Below are 27,331 nucleotides of genomic sequence, written 5' to 3' on the forward strand. Positions count from 1 at the left end.
TAAATCCCAAGTGAACGGTGACTTTGCACTTTGGCTGTGCCAGCTCATGGTCAAACTCTTCATTGCTTCATGGAGCAGGCCAGTGTTTATCTCCAAAATATCAAAACTCCCAGTGTTGTTATTGGGACTTATTGCTGTAAAGGTGTTTGACATTTCCATCAACAGATAAATATAATTAATATTAATCGAATGTTGTATACAGTTATGAAAGTTTTATAAAAGAACTGGAAATTAGGTTATCTGCTGCAGTTTTTTTTAAATAAATATTTTTATTGAACAAAAGGTTTTGAATCTTTTACAAAAATATATAATGACTACAAAATAATAGAACCATCTTGCAAAATAATAATAGTAAACTACTACTCTACTTCACAAACAATTTAGGACATAAAAAATACTACACAAACTACAATTCAATAAATAACTAAATCAAAACAGTAAGAAACTAAATTAAGCTGAACCAAGGCAAATTAAATTAAATTAAATTAAATTATGTTATTACGACACTCAACGAAATCCCACCAAAGTTCCCCATCGCCGGGAGCATCAGTTGGCATACCCGCATTTGTTCAGAATTCTTCCTCCCAGGGAGCCCTTGGCCACCAGACACAGTCCTCACCACTACACAAAGGCCCTCACCAATACAGCTGATAAGTCCGCGTCTACAGAGGAATCTCTATTATCTGAACACCAATTATCCGAAAATCAGATTATCCAAAAGAGATCTCATGGTCCCGACAGAAACATTACATCAAAGTGAGTCCAACTCTGATCACGTCTTTTGTTTACAGTGATTAAAAGGCTGCGGAGAACAGTCCTGGACTGATGGAAGCGCAGGCACTGTCTCTAAACGACTGACCTCCCACCCCCTCTCTCTCTTCCCACTCTTTCCCTGGAGCTCTACACAGGCATGTACCCTGAACGCCCCTTCCCCAGATAATCTAACATTGGCCTGTATAGTGCAGAGGTGAAACCTGTCAAAATGTTGCAATGAAAAATTGTGTGCGCGCATGCGTATGTGCGCTAATTGGAGACTCAACCCACACCCCCACCCCCCCCCAAAAGGCAGTAGCAGCAGCAGTCTTGTTGGTGTCCAGTCTGGCTGCCCCAGAGACAGGGTGGGGACAGAAGGGGGGAGGGGCAGGCAGGGTGGGCGGATGGGAGGGGTCGCGGTGTTGGGGGCAGATGGCGGGGTTTGGGGGCAGACAGGGACAGTGTTGGGGTCTGGCAGGAGGCAGTGTTGTGTGGGGACAGAGGGGGCTGATGGGAGTGGGGCAGCCGGGGACAGTGTTGGCGGTGGACAGGGATGGGGGGGACGGTGTTGGACGTGGTTTGGGGGCAGACGAAGGCTCGCATGCGCTGTGCTGCTGCTAGTTTCCTGAACAGGGGGCAGACTTAATAGAAAACTCCAAGTCCCAGAGGAAAGGCATTTAATCGATTAACCGAATAATCAATTATCGGAACGAAATAGTGCCCGCCCATCTCGTTTGGATAATTGAGGTTCCTCTGTATATGGTTCAAAAAGTGGCGCCACGTCCTGTAAAAAAGTTCCATTTTCTGATGCACCATAATTTTAAGGAAGTCCAGGGGGATGTGCTCCATAACTAACCTATGCCACCCTGAGGGTCCTGGGGGATTTCTGACACCCAGCTCATCAGAATGTTCTTCCTCGCACAAAATGAAATAATACTAAACAATTTCTTTCCATGCACATCCAAAGAGGGGAGCTTCGGCGAACCCAAGAGGAGGGACACTGGATCTACCTTGACCCTCAGTTCCCAAGACCCCTTCCAAAACACTTCCTATAGTGCCCAATACCTACGAAGCTTGTGGCATGACCACAAGCAATGAGTAAGAGTACCAACATCTGTTTTACATTGGGGATGCTCCTGTCTTAAATTTCACAAGCCATTCCAGTGCCGAATAAACCCTGTGGAGTACCTTCAATTGCATAGTCTGCGTCCTATTGCAAATCAAAATCTTCCTTACGTTCTCCAAAATATCCTCCCACTCCTCTGGTGAGATCTTCATCCCCAATTCCTGAGCCTAAATTCCACACAGCCCCTCGATGTCCTTCGAGACACTACCTCCTAATAATTAATGGAGGGTGCTGACCAAGAGAGTGCACATGGACCGAAGCACTCTCCTTTCCACTATAGGGACTAACTATTGATGTAGTCTTTTTCTGTATAAAATCCCTAATCTGAAAGTAACGAAAGAGGTTCCTGTTAGATAACTCATATTTCTGGCATAATATCGGATATTATGTCAGAAATATGAGATATAAAAAATGAGAAAAAACATTAATTTTAACCAGAGCTATTCTACCCAACCAGGATATCCAAAGATCCTCCCAACACCGAAGGTCCTATCTTATCTTCTCTAGCAAGTGCACAAAGTTAGCTTTATATAATTGATAAAGGGTGATAAAAGTGCCTAAATACAAGAAACCTCCCTGTGACCATCTGAAAGGGAATCAGATTCCACCCCCAAAGTTGGGTACTCTAGTAAGACCCCCAACAAGCATGGCCACCAATTTCATAAAATTGGTTTTATATTCCAAGAAAGAGCCAAATAAATTAATCACTTGCATTAAATGGGGCACAGATATTGTCAGGTTAGTTAGAAAGAGAAGAACTTCATCTGCATAAAGAGTGATCTTATTCCTCTCTGATCCTACCTCCAGGGCAGTTTTATTGGGGTCATTCTGGATGGCCTCTGCCAACAGCTCAATCACCAATGTAAATAGCAATGGTGAGAGGGGGCACCTTTGTCAGCTGCCTCTGCCAATACTAAAATTGTCAGACCTTTTACCTTTAGTGAGAACTGCTGCTTTAGGGTCACTATAAAACACTGCCACCCACCTGGCAAAGACCTCTCCAAGGCCAAGCCGTCCCAAGACATAAAAGATGTACAGCCACTCCACCCAGTCAAACGCTTTCTCTGCATCCAGGGAGACTACCAAGCCCGGAATCAACCCTTGCTGGCACACCTGAATCATTTATGCACTCTCCTAATATTACTAGAGGTCCTGTGACCCCTAATAAAACCTGTCTGGTCCTCTTTTACAATGAAGGGCAAGACCTTCTCCAGCCTCAATGTTTGACAAAATTTTAAAGTCCACATTTAATAATATATACGAAATTCAATCCTCTGGGGCTTTCCCTCTTTTGAGAATAACAGAAATATTTGCTTCTCTCAGGGAGGATGGGAGGCAGTCCTGACTGAACGAATAATTGTACATATCCAACAATGGCCTGGCCAGCATGTCTATGAATTCCTTAAGTCCATCTGGGCCGGGCATTTTACCACTCTGGAGCTGCCTCACCACCTCCTGTATCTCTTGGATTGTCAGAGGGGCATTCAAAAGAGACCCCTGCTCTGAAGTTACACCTGGGAGGTCCAAAGTCATATAAAAGGACTGCACCTTGCCAATTTGTTCTCACAGCCCTCTGACCAGTACAACTCAGAGTAGTACTTCCTGAATACTGCATTATTCATCTTGGAATTACAGGTGATAGTACCAGCAAACTCTCTAATGGCTGTGATAGATTGGGGTGGGGGATCTTCTTTCTGGCAAAGTTTGCCAAATACCTACTTGATTTATCACCATACTCAAATAACCTCTGTTTCGCAAAGGAAATCTACCTTTTTACTGTCTGGGTAAGTGCAGCATTTAGAGCAGCCCAGGCAGCTGTAATCCACTGCAACTTCGTTACAGACAGTCTGTCAAAATATGCTATTGCGGCTGCCTTCAGCCGAGTCTCAAGCATACACTGCTGCTCCCCTTTCTGTCACTTCCAAGTCACTGAGTAAGAAATAATCAAATCTCTTGTATAGGTCTTGGCAGTCTCCCAGAGCACCGATGGATTACTGGCCGTACCAGAAATAATGTCCCAAAAAATTTTAAATTCCTGTGAAAAATACTCAATGAACTTGCTATCCTTCAGGAGGAAAGGATCCATGCGCCACTGCCGCGAGCCTGTCCCATCGCCACCGGCCTTAACCTCCATGTATACTGCTACATGATCAGAAATGGCTATGTTCCCAATTCTGTAGGACAGCACCTTCAAAAAGGCCAGTGGGGCAAAAAACATGTCAACCCTGGTATATCACTTATGTGGGTGAGAAAAAAAGTTTAAGTCCCTATCCTCAGGTGAAGACATCTCCCCACATCCACCAACCCCCGTTCCTTGTGCAGATCCACCAGCTGCCTAGATTGGGGGGATATACCCACGAGACCCCTAGGCATCCTACCCACACAAAGGACATCTGTTAAAAATTTGAAGGGGTATGCTAGGGGTAATATACATTCAAGATCCCATATTCCTGTTCATGTATTAAAACTTTAAGAATCAGAAACCACCCATATTCATCCTTAATTTGGTCTCACAATCTATCTGTTTTGTCTTTTTAATAGGTGGGAGTCTCCTTTTTTTCCCCTCTCTCTTTCTCTCTCCTCTCCCTTCTTTCTCCCCTCCTGTTATCCTTTGTTCTTTTATCATTCCCTTTGCGTTTCTTTCTTAGTAGTTGGGTTGAATGCCCACTTTTAATTTTCTTGTTGTAAGATGCGTGCTTTTTTGTATTTTGTTTTGTCTGGGTTTGGGGCAGCTAGAAGGAGCCATGGAGGGGTGAGTGGGTATGAGCACCCCTGTGGGCTTGGGGAAAAGTCTCTTTTTTGTGTTATATGTTGGTTCATTTTAGAAGCAGTTGTTAGAAGTTTTGATTTGGTAGATTTTGTGGTTGTATTTTCAAGTTTATACAAACTGTTTACTGTTTTCACTCAGTGCACTATAAATGGGGTTCTTTCTCCTGGGGTGTCACAGGCTGCTTCAGATGGCTATGGCTAACCGCTTGTTTAAATGGTGCACCTGGAACATTAAAGGGAGTCATTCACCGATAAGAGAAAAAAGATAGTTGCAAGCCTTAGAAAAAAGGATGATTAAAGAATTAAAAAAACACCTAGCTGAACCCTCCCTGCTGTAACTTTAAGTGCTTCTTATCGGTTAAATGTGTTTCTTGCACATCGACCTTTTCCTTTCTAAGGCTTGAAACTATCTTTTTTCTCTTAGTTAGTGAATGACTCCCTTTAATGTTCCAGGTGCACCATTTAAACAAGTATAAATAGCAGTTCTAGGTGGTCTAAAACCAGCGATTTGCACCACAATGGGTAAAAAGGGAGGGTAAATGCATGACTTTGTTTTGGTTTTTCGGCAGAGCCCAGCAGGGCAGATCTACTGGATCGCCACCATCTTGGATCTCCTCATGATGCCGCAGTTTAATGATAGTTTATCTAAATGTTAGTGTCCAACTCCAGGGTATTTTCAGATATTGAAGACTTTATTATTTCACTTTTTCTCTACCAGATTCCTCTCCTGGAGGGAATCGCCCACAGTGACATTCCAAATGACCATCTTGTGCCCACCCCATGGGCAACCCTGGATCATTCAGCTTTGAGACTTAACCTGTCCAAAAGTGGTGCCATTGTGATGATCTTTGTGAGGGAAGCTAATGAACACTGAGAACATATCAATGGATTAGTAACAGGTGGAAGTGTTGCAAGGGTGCAGGAGCTAAAACAGAAGCTGGTCCTCTCATGTTTTTGTGCTGGTGTCCCTACTTCTGAGCAAGGAGGCCTAAGTCACTGGAGCTCTTGTGGCACAGTGATAGTGTCCCTACCTCTGCACCAGGTGGCCTAGATTCAAGTACACTTTCTCTTAATGCAGTACACCTGTCAATGGTTGAACTTTAAAGAAAACACAAAAGGTAGTGTTTCCATTCTTACTCCTGTTCCTTTATTAAAAACATATTGATACACAAGAGAATTTCAGTTTCCTCTTCCTCTCCAGGATTCTTAAATACACACTCCAGCCAGCTGACATCTTAGTGACAGCACAGTCTAACACCTGCATCGTCAACTTCATGGCTGAAATTTGATTTCAGGTCAACCTTTAGAATGGCCATTTTGCAGTTCTCTTCACCTTTTGGCACAATTTTGGCTCAAGGCGAGAGATCTCTGGACAGCTTCTACACATGTTTATGCTAGGATTGTTTATCATCCAGTTTTTAAAAAATTACAAACTATTGATGATTTTGTAAGGATAGTTTTAATAATTTTACATGAGAGGATACATCTATGTGTGCGCGCCTGTGGAGTGAGCAAATGGTGTAGTGTTGGTGCAGTGTGCGATGAGAGGCAGTGATGTGTATTGTGAGGGTTTTGAGAGTGTGTGTGGGGGACTTGGGGGATGCTTTGCTTTGCCATGTATTGGACGCTTTGTATATGCTGGTGAGTAAGTGTGTGAGGTTGTTGCGAGTGTGAGGGATGAATGTGCGCAGATGAATGAGTGAGAGAAAGAGTGTGTGGGGCTGTGCAGGTGATTGTGTAAAGTGGTAACCAGTCCCAAGGACAGAGCTCTTGAGACCCTGGTGAGATCCCCAGACTCAGTAATTAGTACCTGTCTCAGGCCCTATCTAGGTGTCGGTGAGGATATAGATGGTACATATGTGTGTGAAGGTACGTTTAAATGAGTATGTCAGAGTGTATGGGGCGGGTGTGTGGGATGATGTAGGTAGTGTGTATGTGGACCAGTGTATTTGGGATGTTGTGTGCATGTGGGGTGATGACTGTGTGGGTGTAGGATGGGTGTGTGTGTGAAGAGTGGTGTGGATATTTGGAATGGCATGTATGTGGGTGTGGGGTGGGTGATGAGTGTGGGTATGTGAAGCAGAGTGTGTGGGATGCTATGTTTGAAATAGGATTGAGTGTGAGAGTGTAGGTGGAGTGGTGAATAGTGTGTGATGAAGTGTGTGCAGGTGTTGATTGTCTGGGTGGGGTCATGAGTGTGGGTGCGTGGGACAGTGTGTGTGAGGGGCTCTGTGTATGGGTGCATGTGTGTGTTTGGGGCGGGGGAGGGGGGGGAAGGTTACTAAAGGCAGTGTGTCTGTGTCTGTGTGTAGTGTCAATGCTTAAACTGGATTGGGAACCTCTAGTTGTTCAGTGAAAATTGTACTGCTGGTACTACAGAGAGACATTTCCATCATGATGTTGAGTGTGGGGCAAGTGGAACAGTTATTGATAACTGTTATTGCACTGTCTTCATTCAGCAAGTAGATGTGAAGATTAATTAATACCATGGAGAAAATGAAGACTACAACCTAATGAGGATGCTTATAAAGGATATCTGGGAGTGCACCACAATTTGGAACCCGGGTGTTTGAATTTTTTATTTGAATTTTCAAGTCTCCCTCTGTGAGGTGTAAGCTAGAATGTAAACATTTGGCCAGAATTCACACAGAATTTGTTCTTCATTCAGTCACCCCTCCTGTCTGTGTCTGCTGGGCAGCCATCCCTTTATTGAGTTCTCTGGGACAAGAATGTTCAACAAATGTAGATCTCACTGGCTAGGCTAGTACTTATTGCCAAGGAGGCAATTAAGAGTCAATACATTTTCGTGGATCAGGAGTCAAATATGAGTATGACCAGGAAAGATGTCAGATTTCCTTCCCTAAAGAATATTAGTGGTTTTTTTAAATACCAATTGACAATGGTTTCATTGGCTAGCTATTTATTCTAGGTTTTCAGTGAATTGAAATTTCACAATCTGCCATAGTGCGATTTGAACCCAGAACATTAAACTAAGCGAAAAACTGCAAATACTAGAAATCTGAAATAAAAACAGAAATAGCTTGAGAAACCTGTGTTTTTGTTCTCAGAATTTACCTTGGTGTTCTAGGTTACTGCCTAATGACACTACCACTACGACACTGCCATCCCCAAATGAGATAAGTGATGTTAATGAGGGGAAGTAAGTGAAGATCCAATTGTATGAGGTTTCATCGGTACATAGCTGTTCCTTACTGTTCCAATCCCATTCACTACAAATTTTAAAGTGATTGCTGTGGTCAGTGACCTTTGCTGATGGAAAATTGATCTTTGCAGAATTCTGAGCAGTGTTTTTTTTCAATCTGTAATTTGCGTGTGAATCAGTCCAAGCAAACATTTTCAGCACTGGATTTCAAACTGATAAATTCACCATCCAACGGAACCTCCTCATGGGCAAAATTGCTACTGCATCTCAGTTATTGCAAGATCTGTAATTAGGCAGCTGTCTTGGCTTGTTGGGTTTGTAGGTTACATGCTGGAGGCTGTGCAGCATTGTGCAAAGTTTCAGAACATTGTCATAAAGTGTATTTGGTACACATCACCCACTTGCCTTCTCAATAACTTAATTAGTAGCACTCCTGCCTTAAAGCCAAAAGGATATAGGTTCAAATCTTACTCTGGAAATGATGCTCTCAGTGCAGTGCTGAGGGAGTGCTGTAATGTGAGGTGCTATCTTGGGGATAAAAGTGATACTCAGTCTGACCCCTTGGATGGACATAGCACCACTTTCAAGGAGAGTAGAGGAGTTTCATATGATTGCCCTGAAAGGGTTTATCACTCACTTAGCATCATGGAAACATATCATTTTCAAAGTGCAGCTACTGAGATCTTGCTATGTGCTAATTGTTCGTGTACTCAACATTACAATACAGCTATACTTCAGAAATTCTTCACTGGTTGAAAAGTGTTTTGGGCTAAGCCTGAGGTTATGAAAGGTGTTATGTCAATGCAAATCTTTCTTTTATCCTATCCTCAAAAAGCTTAGCATCAGGAGCTTTTTGAGGATAGGATAAAGCTAATAAGAGTTGGAGACATGGTTAGATTCAGCTGTCTTGTTTGGCTGACACCGAGTTTAGATCTGAGTGGATTTTAGCAGGAAGGGGGTGACTCAGGGGAGGCCAGGAATGAGTAACGCCTTTTAGAGCTTCCAGATGGACAATGTTAATTAGACAGTTGATCACAGCAGTGCTCCCAAACATGTGGATGAATCAGCAATATCAAAATCAAACTCTCACAGATTGGTTCTGGTCAATTCAGCGTGAGATGGCTTGCCTTCTTTTTGTCCAATGACTGGTTGTACTAACCCTCAGAACAGCATTGGCCCCTGGCCTCCCCCAAACTCTTCTTTCTGGCCTTTACTATCAAGGGGGCTACATTGAGTTGGTATTGTGTTATAGATGTAGGTTTGCTCGCTGAGCTGGAAGGTTCATTTTCAGACGTTTTGTCACCATTCTGGGTAACATCTTCAGTGACCCTCCGGACAAAGCACTGCTGATGATTCCTGCTTTCTATTTAGATGTTTGCATTTCTTTGGGTTGATGAGGTCATTTCCTGTTCTTTTTCTCAGGGGGCTTTACCCTGAGAAATGACATCACCAACCCAAAGAAACCCAAACATCTAAATAGAAAGCAGGAATCATCAGCAGTGCTTCATCCAGAGGATAACTGAAGATGTTACTTAGTATGGTGACGAAACATCTGAAAATGAACCTTCCAGCTCAGCAAGTAAACCTACATCCAGAACCTCAACTTGAGCTACAAAGTTTCTCAAAACTCGCTAACCCATATTTTTGTTTGGATATATTCGGAGGCTTCCAGTTGGTCACATTCCTTCAGCTAGAGAGTGGTAGGCCTGTGGAATTCATTGCCACAGAGTGCAGTGGAAGCCAGAACAATGAATGTCTTCAAGGCAGAGATTGTAAATTCTTAACCTTGCAAGGAATAAGGGATACAGGGAGAGTGTGGGTACGTTGCATTGAAATGCCCATCAGCCATGATTGAATGGCAGAGTGGACTCAATGGGCCAAATAGCCTTACTTCCACTCCTATGTCTAATGGTCTTATTCCAATGAGCAAAAAGGGCAGGAGCTCTTTTCCAGTCCAGCCTGGGTTTGGATCTCCAATCACGGCATCTACCTAAATTGAGATGAATGCGGTTGGTGATGTGCGTGCTCTGCATTTTCTCACCTTTTGTAAATTTTACAAAGTGAATGGAGTGGATGAAGACAGTTCCCTCTGAATGACTGAGTGATGAGTGAACAGGTGATGGGGGAGGCAGAAACTGTGGGATTAGCTGTTAGTAGATTAGCAGCAGGATTGCAGCCAGGAAGGGAGGGATAAACTGATTAAGAGGGGTGGGGGAAGAATGGACAATCAAGTCTCTCTGATGTTTGGTGCTGTAAAACAACTAATGGGGTTAGGCAGACGTGTGTGTATGGGAAGGTGGGGGCATGTCACATCCCCTTAATCCCAAGCCTTTTCTGCCCATTATGTGGAAATTAATATTGAGGCTGTAACTTTCACCCCTTCAACATTCTCAACAGTCACCCATACACTGGTCCAACTAAGAAGCAGCTTTTATTTCCATTCATTCTTGAGATGTGGGTGTCACTGGTTCAGTCAGCATTTGTTGTCCAATCCTAATTATCCAGAGGGCAGTTCAGAACCAACTATATTACTGTGGATCTGGAGTCACACTTAGGCCATTATGAACCAGATGGATTTTGACAACAATCATTAGTCGTTAAACAGTTGCGTTTAAGCCAGCTTTAATTCCAGATTTTTATTGAATTCAAATTTTGAAACCATTTCCCCAGAATATTAACCTGGGGCTCTGGAATCCTAGTCCAGTGGCATTACTACTATGCACCACCTCTCCTTGGTTCATGAAGGGGTTAAGGAGGAAATGACTAAGTTGGAGATTGATGAAGTGAGAAGATTGGACATGACAGAGATAGGGAGCTGTGTAGTTATCTACAAGAGCTCAGTCTGCAAGCATTGTTTATCAGGAGCAGTCTCAGGCTGACTGTTGCTATGGAGATAGTGCAGAAGGAGGTTTAGATGGAGATGTGCAGATTGCTCATCTAATTCTGCTTCCTGCTCACAAATTGATAATTCAACATATTCTCTCTCCAATTCTGATTGCTGCTCCTTGCCTGTTCCTTCCAGGAGCTTTAAATTTGTTATATTATCTCACGTCTCACCAGATCTTATTTCAAGGCTGCAGTTTATTCTGTAGCGATCAATCCCAAATAGCTAGTAGGCAAAGTATTGACTATAGCCCAGTTAACATCACGGACTATAAATCTTGTCCTCCCAGCCAAGAAAGGGTTTCTGTATCTACGTGCTCAGACACTCACTCTGCTCTCATCTGCTACGTGCTAAACTAGGAGTGCAATTTTAACTCAACGATAAAGTAAAGCAAAAAACAAAGACAAGCTAGGTAAACTGTTTACATTGGTTGACGGTTCGAGAACTAGGGGGCATAGTCTGAGAACTAAGGCCAGACCATTTCGGAGAGATGTTAGGAAACACACAAAGGGTAGTAGTGGTTTGGGACTCTGGCAGTGGATGCTGGATCAAATTATTTTTTATTAAGCAAAAGTAATATGGGATATGGGCCAAAGGCAGGTGTATGAATTTAGGCCACAGATTAACCATGATCTCATTCAATGGTGGAACAGCTCGAGGGATAGAATGGCCTACTCATGATCACGTTCCATTTAGATTCAGCTGACCCCACTACCCCAAACTATCTTCTACCTGTTCATCTTGGGGAAAGGCGAGGTGGAGATGGGCATGGGGTGGATTGTTTCTCGGCAACTGATCCAGTATTGTTCCATTTTACACTGTTGGCCAAGGTTAAAACTGACTCTGAAGCTTGATTTGAAAATGCCCAGCAGGAGCTGGGGAGTTTTCACTCTTATCCAGTGTTTTCAAACATGGTATCCTGTACAATGTACCCTATGCCACCACTGGTACTTGTCACTCTTGAAATGGCCCTCTCGAAATGCCCCTCTCTACACTTGGGTAGCATGGTGGCACAGTGGTTAGCACTGCTGCCTCACAGCGCCAGGATCCCAGGTTCAATCCCAGCCTCGGACAACTATCTGTGTGGAGTTTGCACATTCTCCCCGTGTCTGCATGAGTTTCCTCCGGGTGCTCCGGTTTCCTCCCACAGTTCAAAAATGTGCAGGTTAGGTGAATTGGCAATGCTAAATTGCCCATAGTGTTAGGTGGAGGGGTAAATGTAGGGGAATGTGTCAGTGTGGGTTGCTCTTCGGAGGGTAGGTGTGGATTTGTTGGGCCAAAGGGCCTGTTTCCAAACTGTAAGTAATCTAATCTCATAAAAAGGAAAATTTACATTTATATAGTGCCTTTCACATCCTCAAGATATCCCAAAATGCTTCACAACCAATTCTGGTGTGCAGCTATTTTTGAAATTGGAAAAACCAATCTGCACACAAGCAGCTTGCACAAGCAACAGTTTAATGTGACCTGAAGCTTCGACCTCTACCGTCTAGAAGGACAAGGACAGTAGATACATGGGAAAACTACTACCTGCAAGTTCCCCTCACCATTCTGACTTGGAAATACAATCATCTTTCCTTCAGTGTTGCAGAGTCAAATTCTTGGAACTCCCTCCCTAACAGCTTTGTAGGTATTCCTATACTACGCAGAGACTGCAATGGTTCAAGAAGGCAGCTCACCACGACCACCTTCTTGGGAGATGATCTTCCATAAAGACCATTAGTGTACCAGATATGTAGAATAATAGCTACTTACAGTCAGCTTGTAATTCCAGACTTTGATTGAACTCAAATTTCACGTTTGCCATAGTAGGATTTGATTCCATGTCCCCAGAAAACTAGCCTGTGTTCTGGATTACTATCATAGTCACATTACTACTATCTCCCATCGATTGTCCCAAAATTGCTATTAGGACCTAGTTAAAGAGCAGGACAGAAAGCTTAAACAAGTTAAACAGTGGGTTTTGCCGTGTGTAAATACATTAAGCGGCAAGTACACTGAATAATATATATCATATGATAATGTTAGATTCTGAGGAGGCTTGACAGTGGAGATGCTGAACAGGGGGATGATTTCAGAACAAAAGGTTGCTCATTTAGGATGGAGTTGAAGAGTATCCTCTCTCAGACGGTTGGGGATCTTTAGAATTTTCTACACAGACAGCTGTAGAGGTTACATTCTAAACTGAGGTAGACAGATTACTATCGGGGAATCAGAGTTTGGGTAATAGGCGGAAAAGCGACACTGAGGGAAAGATTAAATCAGACACGATCTAATTGAATGGTGGAGTAGCCTTGAGGGAGTAGGAGGAATGGTCTTCTCTTATTTCTTAGTTTTATTTCTTCATAAATCATGGAAACTTTAATAAGGAGGATATAGCTCTTTCGATATTGCTTCAGATGTTACTTGAACAGCAGTGTCTTATTTCAATAGTGTTGCCATGTCAACTGTTTTGGGTCTCCAGAGAGTCCAACTCTCCGCTTGTGTGATTAGTGTAATGCCACAGTGATGTATGTGAAATGAGGCTGGGAAGAAGCCCTGAGTACTGCTCTATTTGCCATATTAGAAAAAGGATATGGTAGCACCCATCAAAAAAGATTGAACTAACTTGGGGTTTTTTCTCAGAAGACAGAGAGATGCCCAGATAGAATTCCTCAAGATGATGAGAGGTTTTAGCTTAGACTTAGAAAATATGTTTGCAATTGCATACAAGACCAGAACAAAGCAATGTAAATGTAGACAGTCACTAATAAATCCAAGAGGAATTTCTTCACCCAGAGAGTGTTGGGATGTGGAAATTTGCTACCACAGGAAGTGGTTGAAGCAAATAGTTTATGCAAGAGGAAACTTGATAGATACTTGAAGGAGAAAGAAATTACCAAGATATGTTAAGAAGAAATTTGTGCACTTACATATTGTTTGCTCACCACCATTAGATATCCCAAAGTGCTTCACAGTTAACTATATTCTGAAATGTAGTGATTGGAAACCCAGCAGACAACAACAATATGGAAATGATCAGATAATCAACTGTGATACCAACTGAGAATCAAATAAGGAGGATTCCCCTGCTCTTCTTCAAAACAGTACCATAGATTCTTTTGGGTCCACTTGAAAGAAACAGAGTGGAGACTTTTCATCCCACCTTCAGGGCAGTACCTCCGACACTGCTGCATCCTTTCAGTACTGCACTGCAGTATCAGTTGTGCTGAACTCTCTGGAAAAGGACTTGTACCTAAGACAAGCATTTGATGAGGTTAGATAACGAGGCTTTGGTTGGGGAATGGTTAGAGATCACGTGGAGCATGAACAGTGATATATGGGTTGTAGGATCAAATGGCTTGTTTTCATTCTTCTGATCATTTCTAAGTCTGAAAAGCATCACTGTACATTGATCGTACAAGTACTTCCAATTCACTAATATCCTTGAGGGAAGGAAATCTTTTGTCTTTACCTGGCCTGGCCTATGTGTGACTTCAGACCTACAGTGGTGTCGTTGACTCTTGACTGCCCTCTGGGTTAAAAGGGTTGGGCAATAAATGCTGGCTTAGCCAGTGCTGCTACATCCCATGACCGAATTAAAATAAAATAGTCCTGATTGTGACACTGTGATGTAAATATTGAAATTTACATTTAAGGAAAATAACAACATAAGGAATCATTCAAACGTAAACCTTTGATGTTTTCCCGGAATCTTTTTTCATACTCTTGTGATATGATGTCAAGTGCATTATGGGCCAGCTGGTTTCAAAATGGCTGACTCAGTAATGCTAGTTTAACAAGAGATCAAGCCGTGGGATGTGTGGAAAGGTTGTGAATATTGAGTGTGATTTCTACTGCACTGATGGGATCTCAGAGATAGTACAATGCAATCAGACACTGAAGTTCCAATGACCTTTGGGAAGGAAATCCACTGTCCTTAACCAGTCTGGGAGAAAGTGGAGACTGCAGATGCTGGAGATCAGAGTCGAGTGTGTTGTGCTGGAAAAGCACAGATCAGGTAGCATCCAAGGAGCAGGAGAATCAAGTTTCAGGCATAAGCCCTTCCTCAGGAATCTTATGTTGACCTGCTGTGCTTTTCTAGCACCACACTTTAGACTCTACCTTGCCAACATTGGCAACATCCTGAAAATTAATTTTTAAGACAAAATGTGGCTTTTAAATCTGTAGGACTGATGGACTGAAACCTCCAGAAATTGGGAGAGAGGGTGATCAGTCTCCCAGGGTTGATGTGGAGTATCCACATATTAAAGATTCTACTGGATACTGCTGCAGTACACCAAAGGGAGAAAACCCACAAGGACTTTTACATCTTCAGTCCCTTTTGTTGTTCACAGAGGCAGACAAAGCAAGTTTAACCGGGTGGGGTGAGGTGAGAGGTCGTGCAGTGAAGCCTTCAGGAGTTGACACAACAAGAGTTGGTAACTCTTAGTTGAAGGTGTGGCATAGGACTGACTTTTTAATGGAAAATAGAGGTGAAATGTTAGTAGCATTGATGTAGCTGTCGATGTTGCTCCATTTACTGCTCTCTCTCTCCTCCCCCCCCCCCCAACTTTCTCACTCTGTCCTCTTCCTCTTCCCCAGCTGCTGTGGAAGCGTGTGTGTTGCACGGACTCAAGCGAAGGGCGGCTGGCTTCCTCCGGAGTAACAAAATAGCCGCCTTGTTCATGAAGGTGGCAAAGACCTTTCCTTTGGCTGAGGAACTGTGCAGGAAGGTGCAAGAACTGGAGCAGCTAATTGACAGCAGGTAACACACTCTGTGGAGGACACATCAGAGAAGATTGGGCAAGCTGGGGCCAAGAGCCCCTGAAGTATTTTCTTGAGTCCATGAGAAACTTCTTTACCAGCTTTAAATTTAAATGCATGGTTCCAGAGGCAGCAACTTAAAGGATCTGGTCCCATGTACCTGAAAGGAATTTGTGTTGTCCTTTGGCAGATCCAATTTAATTGGAATAATTGTCAGAGGTTTTTTTAATCCACTGGAAAAGAGAGGCCTCCAAAATTCTTAAAGGGCACAATGTAAAATAGATATGGCTGACAGCAGAACTATTAAAAATGGACCCAAATAAATCCAGTAGGGATTTCAGGAGTAACTAATTCTTATCTTGAGCAAAATAAGAACCTCCAGCTGTTTTTCAGAACTCTTTCAACCTTTGCAAAGTGGTCCTAGTTTCACCAAGTCACTTTCAAAACATCTCAAACTAGGACAAATCCTCTGATATAAATCCTCACTGGTAAAATTGTATCTTTTAAAAGAATGTTTCCAGAATTTTGAAAATTTAAGCACTCATGCTGCTGAGGCTAAACTGGGGGTTATAAAAAGCAGTAGATTTATAAAATGTCATACCATTCAAAAGTGTGGGCCTCATGCAGGAAGGTGGAACTAGTGTAGATTTAGTCTATTGTCGTTGGTACAGACTTGCTGGATCTCTCCTGTACTGTATGATTCTGTGATAAACCTTTCAGCCAGAGAACGATGAGAATATGGAACTTATGCAGTGTACGCAGTGAACAGCATTGACGCAGTTAAAGGGAGCTAAGTGTGGGGGACAAGAATAAAAGATATACAGAGACGGTGAGATGAAGCTTAACGCGGAGAATGATTAGGTAGAGCATAAAATCTGGTTTTATTTCTGTACTATACTTTCAATGTACTGGATTTTAAGGGGGAGGGGGGCACAGTTCTCACCCACAACCTGTGAAGACCATTGTTAATCGCTTTAAGGCAAGGCTTAAAGTTTCAGGAAGAGACATTTTTATTCAACCTGTCCAGGAATATTATGACTCATGCAAGTACAACTTGAATTTAGGCTTCCCAGCTCAGGGTTAGGAACACTAGCACTGCATGGCAAGAGCCCCACATTTGGAACAAGGTCCTGGGCTCTGTCTTTAGCCTGGAGATTGATGTATCATCCAACCTGGGTTGTTGGGGTGAGGGTGAAGGGGCCAGTGCAAGCCAGGAGGGGAGGAGTATGATAATGTGAGACAAGGCCTCCGATGAGCCCAGAAAATCCACAATCTGCCTGTGTAGCTGAAGCATAGCTTGTGCTGACACTTGCCACAGGGTAAAATAACGCCCAGTGATGAGACCCTAAAGTCGTCCTTAATTAAGACCCTAAAGTCGCCCTTAAATAATGGGTCCAAGAATGGGCAAGCTGCCTCAGGTGTTCTCCTCTTGCGTGCGTGTATGCACACACACAGACACACACCCTCCCCAAGTAAAATGACAGGTCAGTGAGAGGGTAGGTGATGAACAGATCACATCATTCCTTACCTTTCCCCCAACCCCACCCACTAGCGTTGTTTAAAACCCAGCCTAGTATTGAGTGCTAGAAATGAACATGTTATCCACTTCCATTTTTATAAAATGTCACATTCCCTCTGGATTCCTGTGTACAGTAGGTAAGGGGGTGAAGTTCTCCAGTGCCAACATTGCTGCCTCAGACTAGAGAAGAAAGTGAGGACTGCAGATACTGGAGATCAGAGCTGAAAATGTGTTGCTGGAAAAGTGCAGCAGGTCAGGCAGCATCCAAGGAACAGGAGAATCGACGTTTCAGGCATAAGCCCTTCTTCAGGATTATGCCCGAAACATCGATTCTCCTGTTCCTTGGATGCTGCCTGACCTGCTGCGCTTTTCCAGCAACACATTTTCAGCTCTGCCTCAGACTAGAGTTCTGCCTATTATGGTGATGGCTTGGTCAGCAAGTATTGGAAGCTGCTGTTTGTGCTGTGCACACAGTTTGGGAAATCAGGTTGAGAAGGGAAGTTGACCTAAAGGTCTTTACTCAAAGATATGAATTGTGGAATATGGCATTCAGAAATACTGTGAAAGTGTGCAACACAAATGGGTTCCATTCAGATTGAGACTTTAGCTGCCGCAGGCCCTAATCTCTGAAGTTCTCTCCCTGTATTTCTCCACCTCTCTCTCTTTTAAGATGCTCCTTAAAACTTACCTCTCTGTCCAAGCATTTAGTGTCATAACTTTATTCTGCAAGGTCCCCTGGCATGATAAAGTTGTGACAGAAAAAACTAGCTGTAGGTTGAAGTTGGCCTGTTGGACTCTCCACTATCAGGAACTCCATCCTGAAAATATGCTGTTTATATCCACAGGAGGAGCCAAGGTGCAGCCCCACAAGAGCACGTTCGCAAATCTCAGAAGGTGCCTCACCTGTCTGCTCAAGCTGTCAAACATCTGTGGATCCGCACTGCCCTCTTCGAGAAAGTTCTGGACAAAATCGTGCAGCACCTTGTGGAGAACTGTAGGTTGGTACTGAGCTGTTTCAACTGTGCCTTTGAAATAAATAGAGCCCTTTCTTTCGACAGAAAACTGAGTTGGACTGCTGAGCAGTGCTATTTCTAATGGTGACACAATGGTGACCCTTTATGTACAGAATGGTTTTACTTGACTTTTTTTAAATTTAGATTATTTGCTGGATTACGAGAGGGGCTGTGGAGATGAACATTGCTCCGTTCATGTGCTTAGGATGTTGTCTCTTTGTTCTCCCAGTTGTAGAGTCATACAGCACAATAACAGATCCTTCGGTCCAACTCATCCACACTGAACAGACATCCCAACCTGACCTAGTCCCATTTGCCAGCATTTGGTCCATATTCCTCTCAACCCTTCCTGATCATATACCCGTCCAGATACCTTTTAAATTGTGTAATTATACCCACCTCCCCAACTTCCTCTGGCATTCCATAAACACACCACTCTGTTGAAAAAGTTACCCCCCTCACCTTAAACCTATGTCCTTAATTTTAGACTCCCCCATCTGAGGAGAGAGACTTTGGCTATTTTCCCTATCCATATCCCTCAGGATTTTATAAACCTCTATAAAGGTCACCCTTCAGTCTTTGATGCTCCAGGGAAAAATCCTCAGCCTATTCAGCCTCTCCCTATAGCTGAAACTCCAAGCATACTTGTAAATCTTTTGTGCACCCCCTCAAGTTTAACAACATCCTTCCTATAGAAGGGTGACCAGAATTGTATGCAGTATTCCAAAAGTGGCCTCACCAATATCCTGTACAGCTATAAGATGACATCCCAACTCCTCTTCTCAATGTCATGACCAATGAAGGCAAATGTGCCGAATGCCATCTTCACTACCCTGTCTAACTGCAACTCCATTTTCAAGGACAATCCACCTGGACCCCTTGGTCTTTTTGTTCAGCAACACTCCCCAGGGCCCTACCATTAACTGTACAAGTCCTGTCCTTGTCCTCCTTATCCAAATGCAGCACCTCACATTTATCTAAATTAAACTCCATCCATCACTCCTTGACCCATCTGATTGTGGTTCCATTGTACGCTTCTTCATTGTCCACTACAACACCTATGTTGGTGTCACCTGCAAAGCTACTCACCATACCTCCTACACTCATATTTAAATCATTTATTTAAATGAGAAAAAGCAGTTGCTCTAGTATTGATCCTTGAGGCACACCGCAGGGCATAGGCCTCCAGTCCAAAAAGCAACCCTCCACCACTACCCTCTGACTCCTTTTCAAGCCAATTTTGTATCCAGTTGGCTAGCTCCAAATGCATCCCATGTAATCTAACTTTACTAACCAGTCCACCATGCAGAACCTTGTCAAATGCTTTGCTGATGTGCATATGGGCAATGTCTACTGTTCTGCCTTCATCAATCTTCTTTGTCACCTCTTCAAAAAAACTCAATAAAGTTGATGAGGCATGATTTCCCATGCACAAAACCAGTCTGCCTATCTTTAATCAACCTCTGCCTTTCCAAATGCATGCAAATTCTGTACCCGAGAATCCCCTCCAACAACTTACCCATCACTGACTTAAGACTCACCAGTAGATAATTTCCTGACTTTTCCATACAGCCTTTAAATAACAGCACATTAGTCAACCTCCAGTCTTCCGGTACCTCTACTGTAGCTAGCAGTGATGCAAATATCTCAGCGAGGGGCTCAGCAATCCCTTCCCTAGCTTCCCACAAAGTTCTGGGAAACGCCTGAACAGGTCTCAATGATTTATCTACCTTTATGCAGTTTAAGATCTCCAGTATCTCCTGTTCTGTAATGTGAACTCTTTCATGTCATCACTACTTATTTCCCTAAGTTCCCTCAGCTTTCATGTCCTTCTCCACCGTAAATATTGAAGCATAGTATTTGTTTCGTATCTCATCCATCCCCTGTGGTTCCACACTTGAACGGTCAAATTGATCGTTAATGGGCCCTATTCTCCCACTGATTATTCTTTTGCACTTAATGTAAGCTCTCTTGTCCAAAGGCAACTCCAATACATTAATCCTAAGCTGTAAACCTTTGGAGTGCATCTGCTGTCAGCCTAAATGACCGATATTTGTGTCAAGTGACAGGGGTACACAGTGCATACACTCTATGCTGATGTTACAAATGTCCTTTGCTGTACTGATGAATTGAGCTGGCTTCTTGAGACGTACAACATTGACTTCTGTTAGTGTAGCTGCAAGACATGGACATCAGTACCGTGTGGGACGGTGGGTTGTTGCATTGTATTTTCCTTAGCATGAACAAAGGTTTTAATCTCGAATCAGGAGTGGGTTGCAACCCTAGTGTGATTATTGGCAGTAGATGGTAGATTTGCTTCATTTTCTGTCAGTGCTGGTGGCCAGTGACTTCCTTGAACTACCCCTGAGTAGATGGTCCAGAGATACAGTTGGACATATTTGCCTCTTTCTGTACCTGCACCTCAAGCTCTTAGGGGTCGAGGTAGTGTTCCCTATGTCTAGGCCAGGAGCTCCTGGTTCAATTCCCTCAAGACTTGATGGCTATGGAAAATGTATCACACCAGGCCAAACAGGTTGATTATCAATTTGTGCATCCTTCCAATGCACCTAAGAAGAACAGGAGTGTTTCCTGCTCTGCCAGAGCTATATGGGAGCTGCAGTGCAATAGCCTATTTTAAGTTTCCTCAACAAGTTTGTTGGCATAAGCAAGCACCATACATACATCTCAAGGATCTGAAACAAACACACATCTCCAAGATATGCTGGGAATTTCACATTGTGGGGCAATCACATCAAAATTGGCTGGTCGTTTACTTGTATCGCTTTGCTGTAAAGTATTTCCCCAATGGAGAAATTCATTAGCAGAAACAGAACTTCGGGTGGACAATGTTTGTGTTTGGGAGCACCCATATCTACTGTCACCAGGTGATTCTGACTAATGAAGTGACAATAGTTTCTGGTTATATTGAACGCTGTGCAACTGGAGTTGGGTGAAAGCTGTATTAATATTGCTGCAGATTTGTTCCTTAGGACTGAATGTTACAATTACAAACAATGCACAGAACACATTGAATACTGCTTATGCTGTACACCCTTAGCACATTCCCCCTCTGCTTACTGAGCACACATAAGCCACGATTGGGTACAACCCATGGCCAATTAGCCTGCTGGCACTACCCATCCCAGCTGACAGGTAAACAAGGGTCATTTGGGTGTAACGTAGAGTCCATAATCCCAGTGAAGACATGGGTGCCTTCGAAGGTGGTGTGGGGGAGGTTCTCTACCGAAATTTTGACAATCAAAAATGTTTTCTGTATCTTTTCTCTCCTCAGTAAATACTATGAAAAGGAGGCTCTCATGATGGACCCTGTGGACGGGCCGATTTTGGGCTCGCTGTTAGGTGAGCACTGGAGAATTTTATATTGAAGCAAAAATGGCTGTCAGGTGGAGGCTGTGCAAAAGATCATTTATATTTGTTCACCAGCAAGACAGAACCGCTACTGTTGCTCAGAGTCATTAAAAATGACTAGCTAGTGGTTGTCATTAATTCCTCCAACACAGGAAATCTCCTATCATGGCATCTATCTAATTCACCACAATGAAAGCATTGGTAAAATTGATCACTTTAAAATAGTTTGAAATACTCTTTTTAAGTGATTATTTTGAGGATGTCAAGCATGGCTCTGTGGGGAACATGTTCACTTCAGAGCTGAAGATCACATTCCAAAGACTTGAGCACAACATGTAGGCTGACGCTCCAATGCAGTACAAAGTGAGTGTTGTATGATCGGAAGTTACCACCTTTTGGATCAAGTTAAAGATATGATTGGCAATATTGTGAGGAAGAGCAGGGGAATTCTCCCTAGCACGTTGACCAATATTTCCAACTCAGTAAACATCACAAACATTTTTTTGGTACGGTCCTGATGTCATGAAAGATGCTAAAAAATTTTGTTTTGTTTTTATTTTCAAATGTATGCCATTATGATCTTTAGTATGAAAAGTGACCATTCATTACTGCAATGCATTTGGTATACCAGTTAGAATAACAGAAGTGACAATTGGAAAGCATAATGGGCGATGAAGAGGCAGTTGTTTGCCCCACATATCAGGTGATATTGTGTACTGTGGTATCTGTACATGTGTGTTTGTATCAGTAACTCCATATCCAGGGCGAGACATTGCATTTTACAGATGAGGATTTTCAGGTTAATTGTGAATCAAAACAATAGCAAGTAATTAAAAACCAAATATAACTGGGGATGCTGTAAACCAGAAACTAAAACAGAAATTGCTGGAAAAGCTCACAAAGTCTGGCAGCAACTGTGGAGAGAAATCAGACTTAACCTTTCTTGTTCAATGACTTTTCCTCAGAAGACGTTGAGAAAGGGTCACTCGACCCGACACGTTAACTCTGATTTCTCTCCACTGATGCTGCTAACCCTTCTGAGCTTTTGCAGAGTTAAACATCACACAACACCAGGTTATAGTCCAACAGGGCGATGACCTGGTGTTGTGTGATTTTTAACTTCGTCCACTCCAGTCCAACACCGGCACATCCACATTAGAACGTTTGCAACGATTTGTCTTTGTCGTGGTGCAAATAATTAAATGCTAGTGTTAAAATGGTGGTTTGATGCCTCTTGCCTGAACCCGAATCTCATGGCTGTGACTACACCATGCTCTCCTCTCTTTCCTCCAGTCGGGCCGTGTGCCCTCGAGTACACGAAGATGAAGACAGCCGACCATTTCTGGACGGATCCTTCGGCGGATGAGTTGGTCCAGAGGCATCGCATTCACAGCGCCCACTGTCGCCAGGACTCGCCCACCAAGAGGCCTGCCCTTTGTGTGAGTTGGGTCACGTTTACCTCCCTTTTTTTTGAGGGGCCCGAGCCTGTCCTGCAAATGACCGGGCGGGGAGTGAGGGGAGCACATCGATCAAATCTCCTTGTTCCCTTCTGCCATTTTGGAGGCCGACGCTCGAGAACGGGCCTGGACTGTCCGGGACATTGCGGCGAGCAATCTCAGGAAGAGACGGCTGGAGCTTTCAGTAAAACTAACTGGAGGATTTTGTCTTTCATTTGAGCTTTCTAGTATCTCGGACACTGTAGTTACAGACGGAGAAAGAAGGCGGTTGCAGATTTTTTTCAAAATGGTGACCCAGCGCGCGCACGAGAGTTTCCAACCGCCACAGCGGGCGGTGGGTCGACTGACCAATGGTAGGGGGCAGCCTCAGGTCATGTGATGGCATCGTCCCGCGCACGCGCGCACACCGAGACGGACCTGAGCGCTGTCGTTTCTCTGGGATTTTGACGTGATACCTGTCAAAAATCTACAAACATAGAAAATAGGGGCTGGACCAAGCCGTTCGGCCTTTCCAGTCTGCTCCTTCCTTCCTACCTTCAATAGAGTTCTAACAGTACAGCAGAAAGAAAAGCCCTTCGAGTCTGCGCCAGTCAAAAACAAGCATCTAATTATTTTAATGTTATTTTCTTGCACTTGGTCCATAGCCTTGTAGGCTTGGTGTGATTATGATTGATCATCCAACTCAGTACCCAGTCATGCTTTCTCCCCATGCCCTTTGATTCCGCTAGTCTTAAGAGTGATATTTAACTCCCTCTTGAAAAGATCCACTGTTGTAGCCTTATCCCCTTTCTGTGCCCGACAGGCTCACCCATTACCTGGGTGAAGATACTTCTCAGCCCTGGTCCTTAATGGCCCACCCAGTTCCCTTAGACTGTGAACTCTGGTTCTGGTCATTGGGAACATGCTTCCTGCACTTATGCTTGTACTGAGGCTTGTACTGAGTTTTCCCTCTTCAGAGGGAGTAGGAAATGATATGACTCGAAAGTAGCTGGCTGATTGGGCAGCTTTTCAAAACTTTTGTTTCCTTCCAGCTTTCTTCTGTGGATTCACTCTGCACCTATAGTTTCCAAGAGTAACAGCAGCCTGTGAGTCGCATTAGTGAGTCAAGCTGCTGAATGTCAGTCAGTAAATTATTCAAATCTTTAATGGTGGGGAGTGCAACACAGCTCCAGCTCTGCCCAGCCCAAATGCTCCTATTGTCTGTGCCTGATTAGTTTTACAGCAAGGAGGTCATTAGATTGTAGTTGAAAGTAGGAGTAGGGGGTTGACAGGTTGAATTCCCCTGGCCTCAAGGATAAAGGGTTGATTATTCTGAATTGAAATGAGAAAAAAAATTTCTTCACTTGAAGGGCTGTGAAACTTTGGAAGTTCTAATCCTGGAGGGTTGTGAGTACACCATCGTTGAGTACATTTAAGGCTAAGAGGAAACAGGCGTCTCTCAGGAACTAGTGTGGATGTCAATCAATAAATTCTTGATGTCACAAGGAATTAAGGGCCACGGGGAGATTGTGGGTAAGTGGAGTTGAAATGCCCATCAGCCATGATTGAATGGTGGAGTGGACTTGATGGACCGAATGGCCTTACTTCTGCTCCTATGTCTTATGGTCTTATTACAGTTGTGATTGTATTGAATGACAGCAGACCCTGATTGGCTAAATGGTGTATTCATGCTCCATATTCTTATGCTAACAGTTGCTTGGTTGTACACAACTATGGTTGAAAAGAGATATATGCTATTGAAACAGTCATTAGGACAAAGGCAAGAATTTTAATAAAATCACACAAATGTATTATGGGAGAAAAGGATCTGGTTGATTGGCTGTGGCATTGCCATGGAGTCTTGCCAGTCAGGATCACCATGCCAACCAATCAGCACCCTTTCCTCTTGGATGAATTGTTGTGGTCATTTGGAATTTGGCATTCTTGCATGTGTTCTGATGATAAAAAGTTTCAACAACATGTCTCTCAGCAACACTCCAATTCAGAGTTTTCAACCTGAGTCAGGTTCCAATCTATCTTTTTTCTGTCCACTTTATTTTTCTTCTGCCATTGTTCTCCTGAGCTGGAATCTGGCTGTGACTGAAATTGGCTGCTAGATTTTTCTTATGACAGCAGTGACAGTGCACAGAGAGTCATTCAATGGCTGTGAAGAACTTTGAAATATCTTAATGGTGGGGGACTGCAGGGGTTGGTTTAGAAATACGAATGTACTCTTTAGTTTTCAGAATGGATTGCTGCATGTGATGTTCAGGACCTCAGGACTGGAGGGGAAGGAAAAAGATGTATTAAAAACAATTTTGGATAGACTTTTGGACAGCAGGTTGTGTGGTTTAAAATTACTTTTTCCTCATGTGAAGACACATGTAGCCCCTGACCCGATGAGCTGCTTTCATTATTTGTTGCCTCCATTAAGGTAGAATTATCAGTTGTGGTTTCAGCCAGTTAGTCAATCTCATCATATCAACTTCATGTTTCTCATGACCTGATGCCAGTTGTCTATTAGTAATGCCCTGCTCTTCGCTAACTAATGAATGAGAATGGTTGAAACCCTTCTTTATTATCACCAGAGCTACAAGACCTAATAATTCACACTTGCTCAGTAAGGAGACCTGCTGAACTCCTTCTGGTGTCAGTGTTTCCTGCAGTTATTACTGTTGGGAATAAGCTGATTCACAGACCATAAATAGAAATTTAAGAAGAATCGCTGGAAATATTAATTAATTTTTAAGAAAGTTCCTTCCTTCTCCCCTTCAACTCTATCCCCTCTCAATTCCAGAGAGCTGTGACGTGTTTGGATGCGAGAGGGCTTGTACCAGTTGTTGCCCCAGTAACTGGAGGCATTTTCCCTCTGAGGAGCAAGTGTCAAGGCTTACTGTGAACGTGGTGGGTTGGGGTGGGGCGGAGATCCTGCGTTAGTGTCACTGTCTGTGAGCTCCGCATTTGAGTCCTACTCCAGGACTTGATGTCCAAGGAAGATCCATTTATAATGTGGTCAAGAGATTAAGTATCAGCCTGAAAATCCTTCCAACACATGCCTATGGTAAACGGTAAGAGAAACAGAGACTTCTGGTCAATCATATGATGGAGAGGATGCTGGACCCAAAACCATCATCATCCATATCTCTGAGCTACAGCATGGAGGTAAAAATGTACATTACCAGAGCAACACAGACCCCTGAGTGAACTGTAGTACACCACCATGACGAGGTAAATAGAGGTTAGCTGTTGTATTTAAGCGGTTTGAAGATTAGGTGGCCAGAATGTTATGAATACAATGAGAACTGAAAAGCCAATAAGGAAATATCACACAAAGGGTCTTAGAAATTAGAATTCCGTGTTACAGACTGCTGTTTGGGTGGAGTTCGTTGACATTTCTTGAGGAGAATGAGTAAAACCATTAGATGTAAGAATAGAAATAGGCCATTCTGCCCATTGAGTCAACAACACAATTCGATGAGACCGTGGCTGAACTGATAATCTTCAACTCTACTTTTCTGCTTTTCCCCACAACTCTTAATTTCCTTGCCAATTAATAATCTAACCCTTAGCTGTGAATAAACTTAAAATAGTTACCTGAGAAAGAGAAAATGGAAAAAAGATGTTGGTCAGTCTCCTGAAGTATTGCCATGAAAGCTGAAAGAAGTTTATAAAAACATATTTGGGCAATAAGACAAAGGGAATATTGTTCTTTTTAGCTCCCGTTCCAACCGAATTCAGATCCCAGGTTATTTAATGACAGAAAAAGATCGGATTTGCTATTTGTAACAAAGAAGGAAGGAACTGGAGGGACTTTTCAACTGGTGTAGCTGAAGTGGGCTCAATGGTCTTTCTCCTCAGTATCAATTCAGTATAGGGCCAATGACCTCTCTGTGCTTTCCCTTGGTCCTATGTTATTGACACCATGCTGTTACAAGTACTTCTATACAATCATCTGGTGTCATTGGCTGCTGCTCTTTTGTCCTGTGTGTTGTTTCCAGATTCAGAAGCGACATTCTAGTGGCAGCATGGACGATCGGCTCACACTTTCCGCCCGTGATTATGTCGAGTCTTTGCACCAGAACTCGCGGGCAACGCTATTGTATGGCAAAAACAATGTCCTGGTTCAGCCGGTGAGTAACTGTCCAATTGTGTGCATGCATTTTATTGTGTGTGGTGGTTGAGTGGGTAGCACTCTTGCCTTCAAGTCAGTGGGTTGTGTGTGTTTGAGTCTCACTCCAGGGACTTGAGTACATAATCCAGCCTGACAGTCTGGTGAAATACTGAGGAGATGCTGCATTGTTGGAGTTACTGCCTTTCAGATGGGATGCTAAAGGACAGCTCCACCTGCCCTGTCTGAATCATGTAGAAGGTTCCACAATGTTGCTGAGAAGGATTTAAACCTGTACTGCCCCATGGTGGGAACTTGCTGTACACAAATTAATTGCTATGTTTCCTACATTACACACAGACATGAAAGTGGAACTGACACCCCAACCTTATTGAATGGCTGACTGATCTACTCCTGTTTTTAAGATCCATGTTCCTGTGTAAGC

The 27,331-nt window shown here is 43.3% G+C and overlaps 1 protein-coding gene across 2 annotated transcripts in view; it reads left to right on the plus strand.

The window, feature by feature from the left end:
- Positions 1-27,331, plus strand: part of sgsm1a (small G protein signaling modulator 1a) — a 141,349-nt gene that overhangs the window by 52,180 nt on the left and 61,838 nt on the right. Inside the window, exons 4-8 of one of the 2 annotated variants that reach the window (XM_072587866.1) lie at positions 15,280-15,442; positions 17,806-17,958; positions 21,266-21,333; positions 22,636-22,781; positions 26,777-26,908. In XM_072587866.1, coding sequence (XP_072443967.1) covers positions 15,280-15,442; positions 17,806-17,958; positions 21,266-21,333; positions 22,636-22,781; positions 26,777-26,908 — 662 coding nt within the window. Of the gene's footprint in view, positions 1-15,279; positions 15,443-17,805; positions 17,959-21,265; positions 21,334-22,635; positions 22,782-23,037; positions 23,153-26,776; positions 26,909-27,331 lie in introns of those variants that run through there. The other variant, XM_072587867.1, reaches the window with a different exon arrangement.

Source organism: Chiloscyllium punctatum, chromosome 17, assembly GCF_047496795.1.
Source record: "Chiloscyllium punctatum isolate Juve2018m chromosome 17, sChiPun1.3, whole genome shotgun sequence".
NCBI classification, from domain to species: Eukaryota; Metazoa; Chordata; class Chondrichthyes; order Orectolobiformes; family Hemiscylliidae; genus Chiloscyllium; species Chiloscyllium punctatum.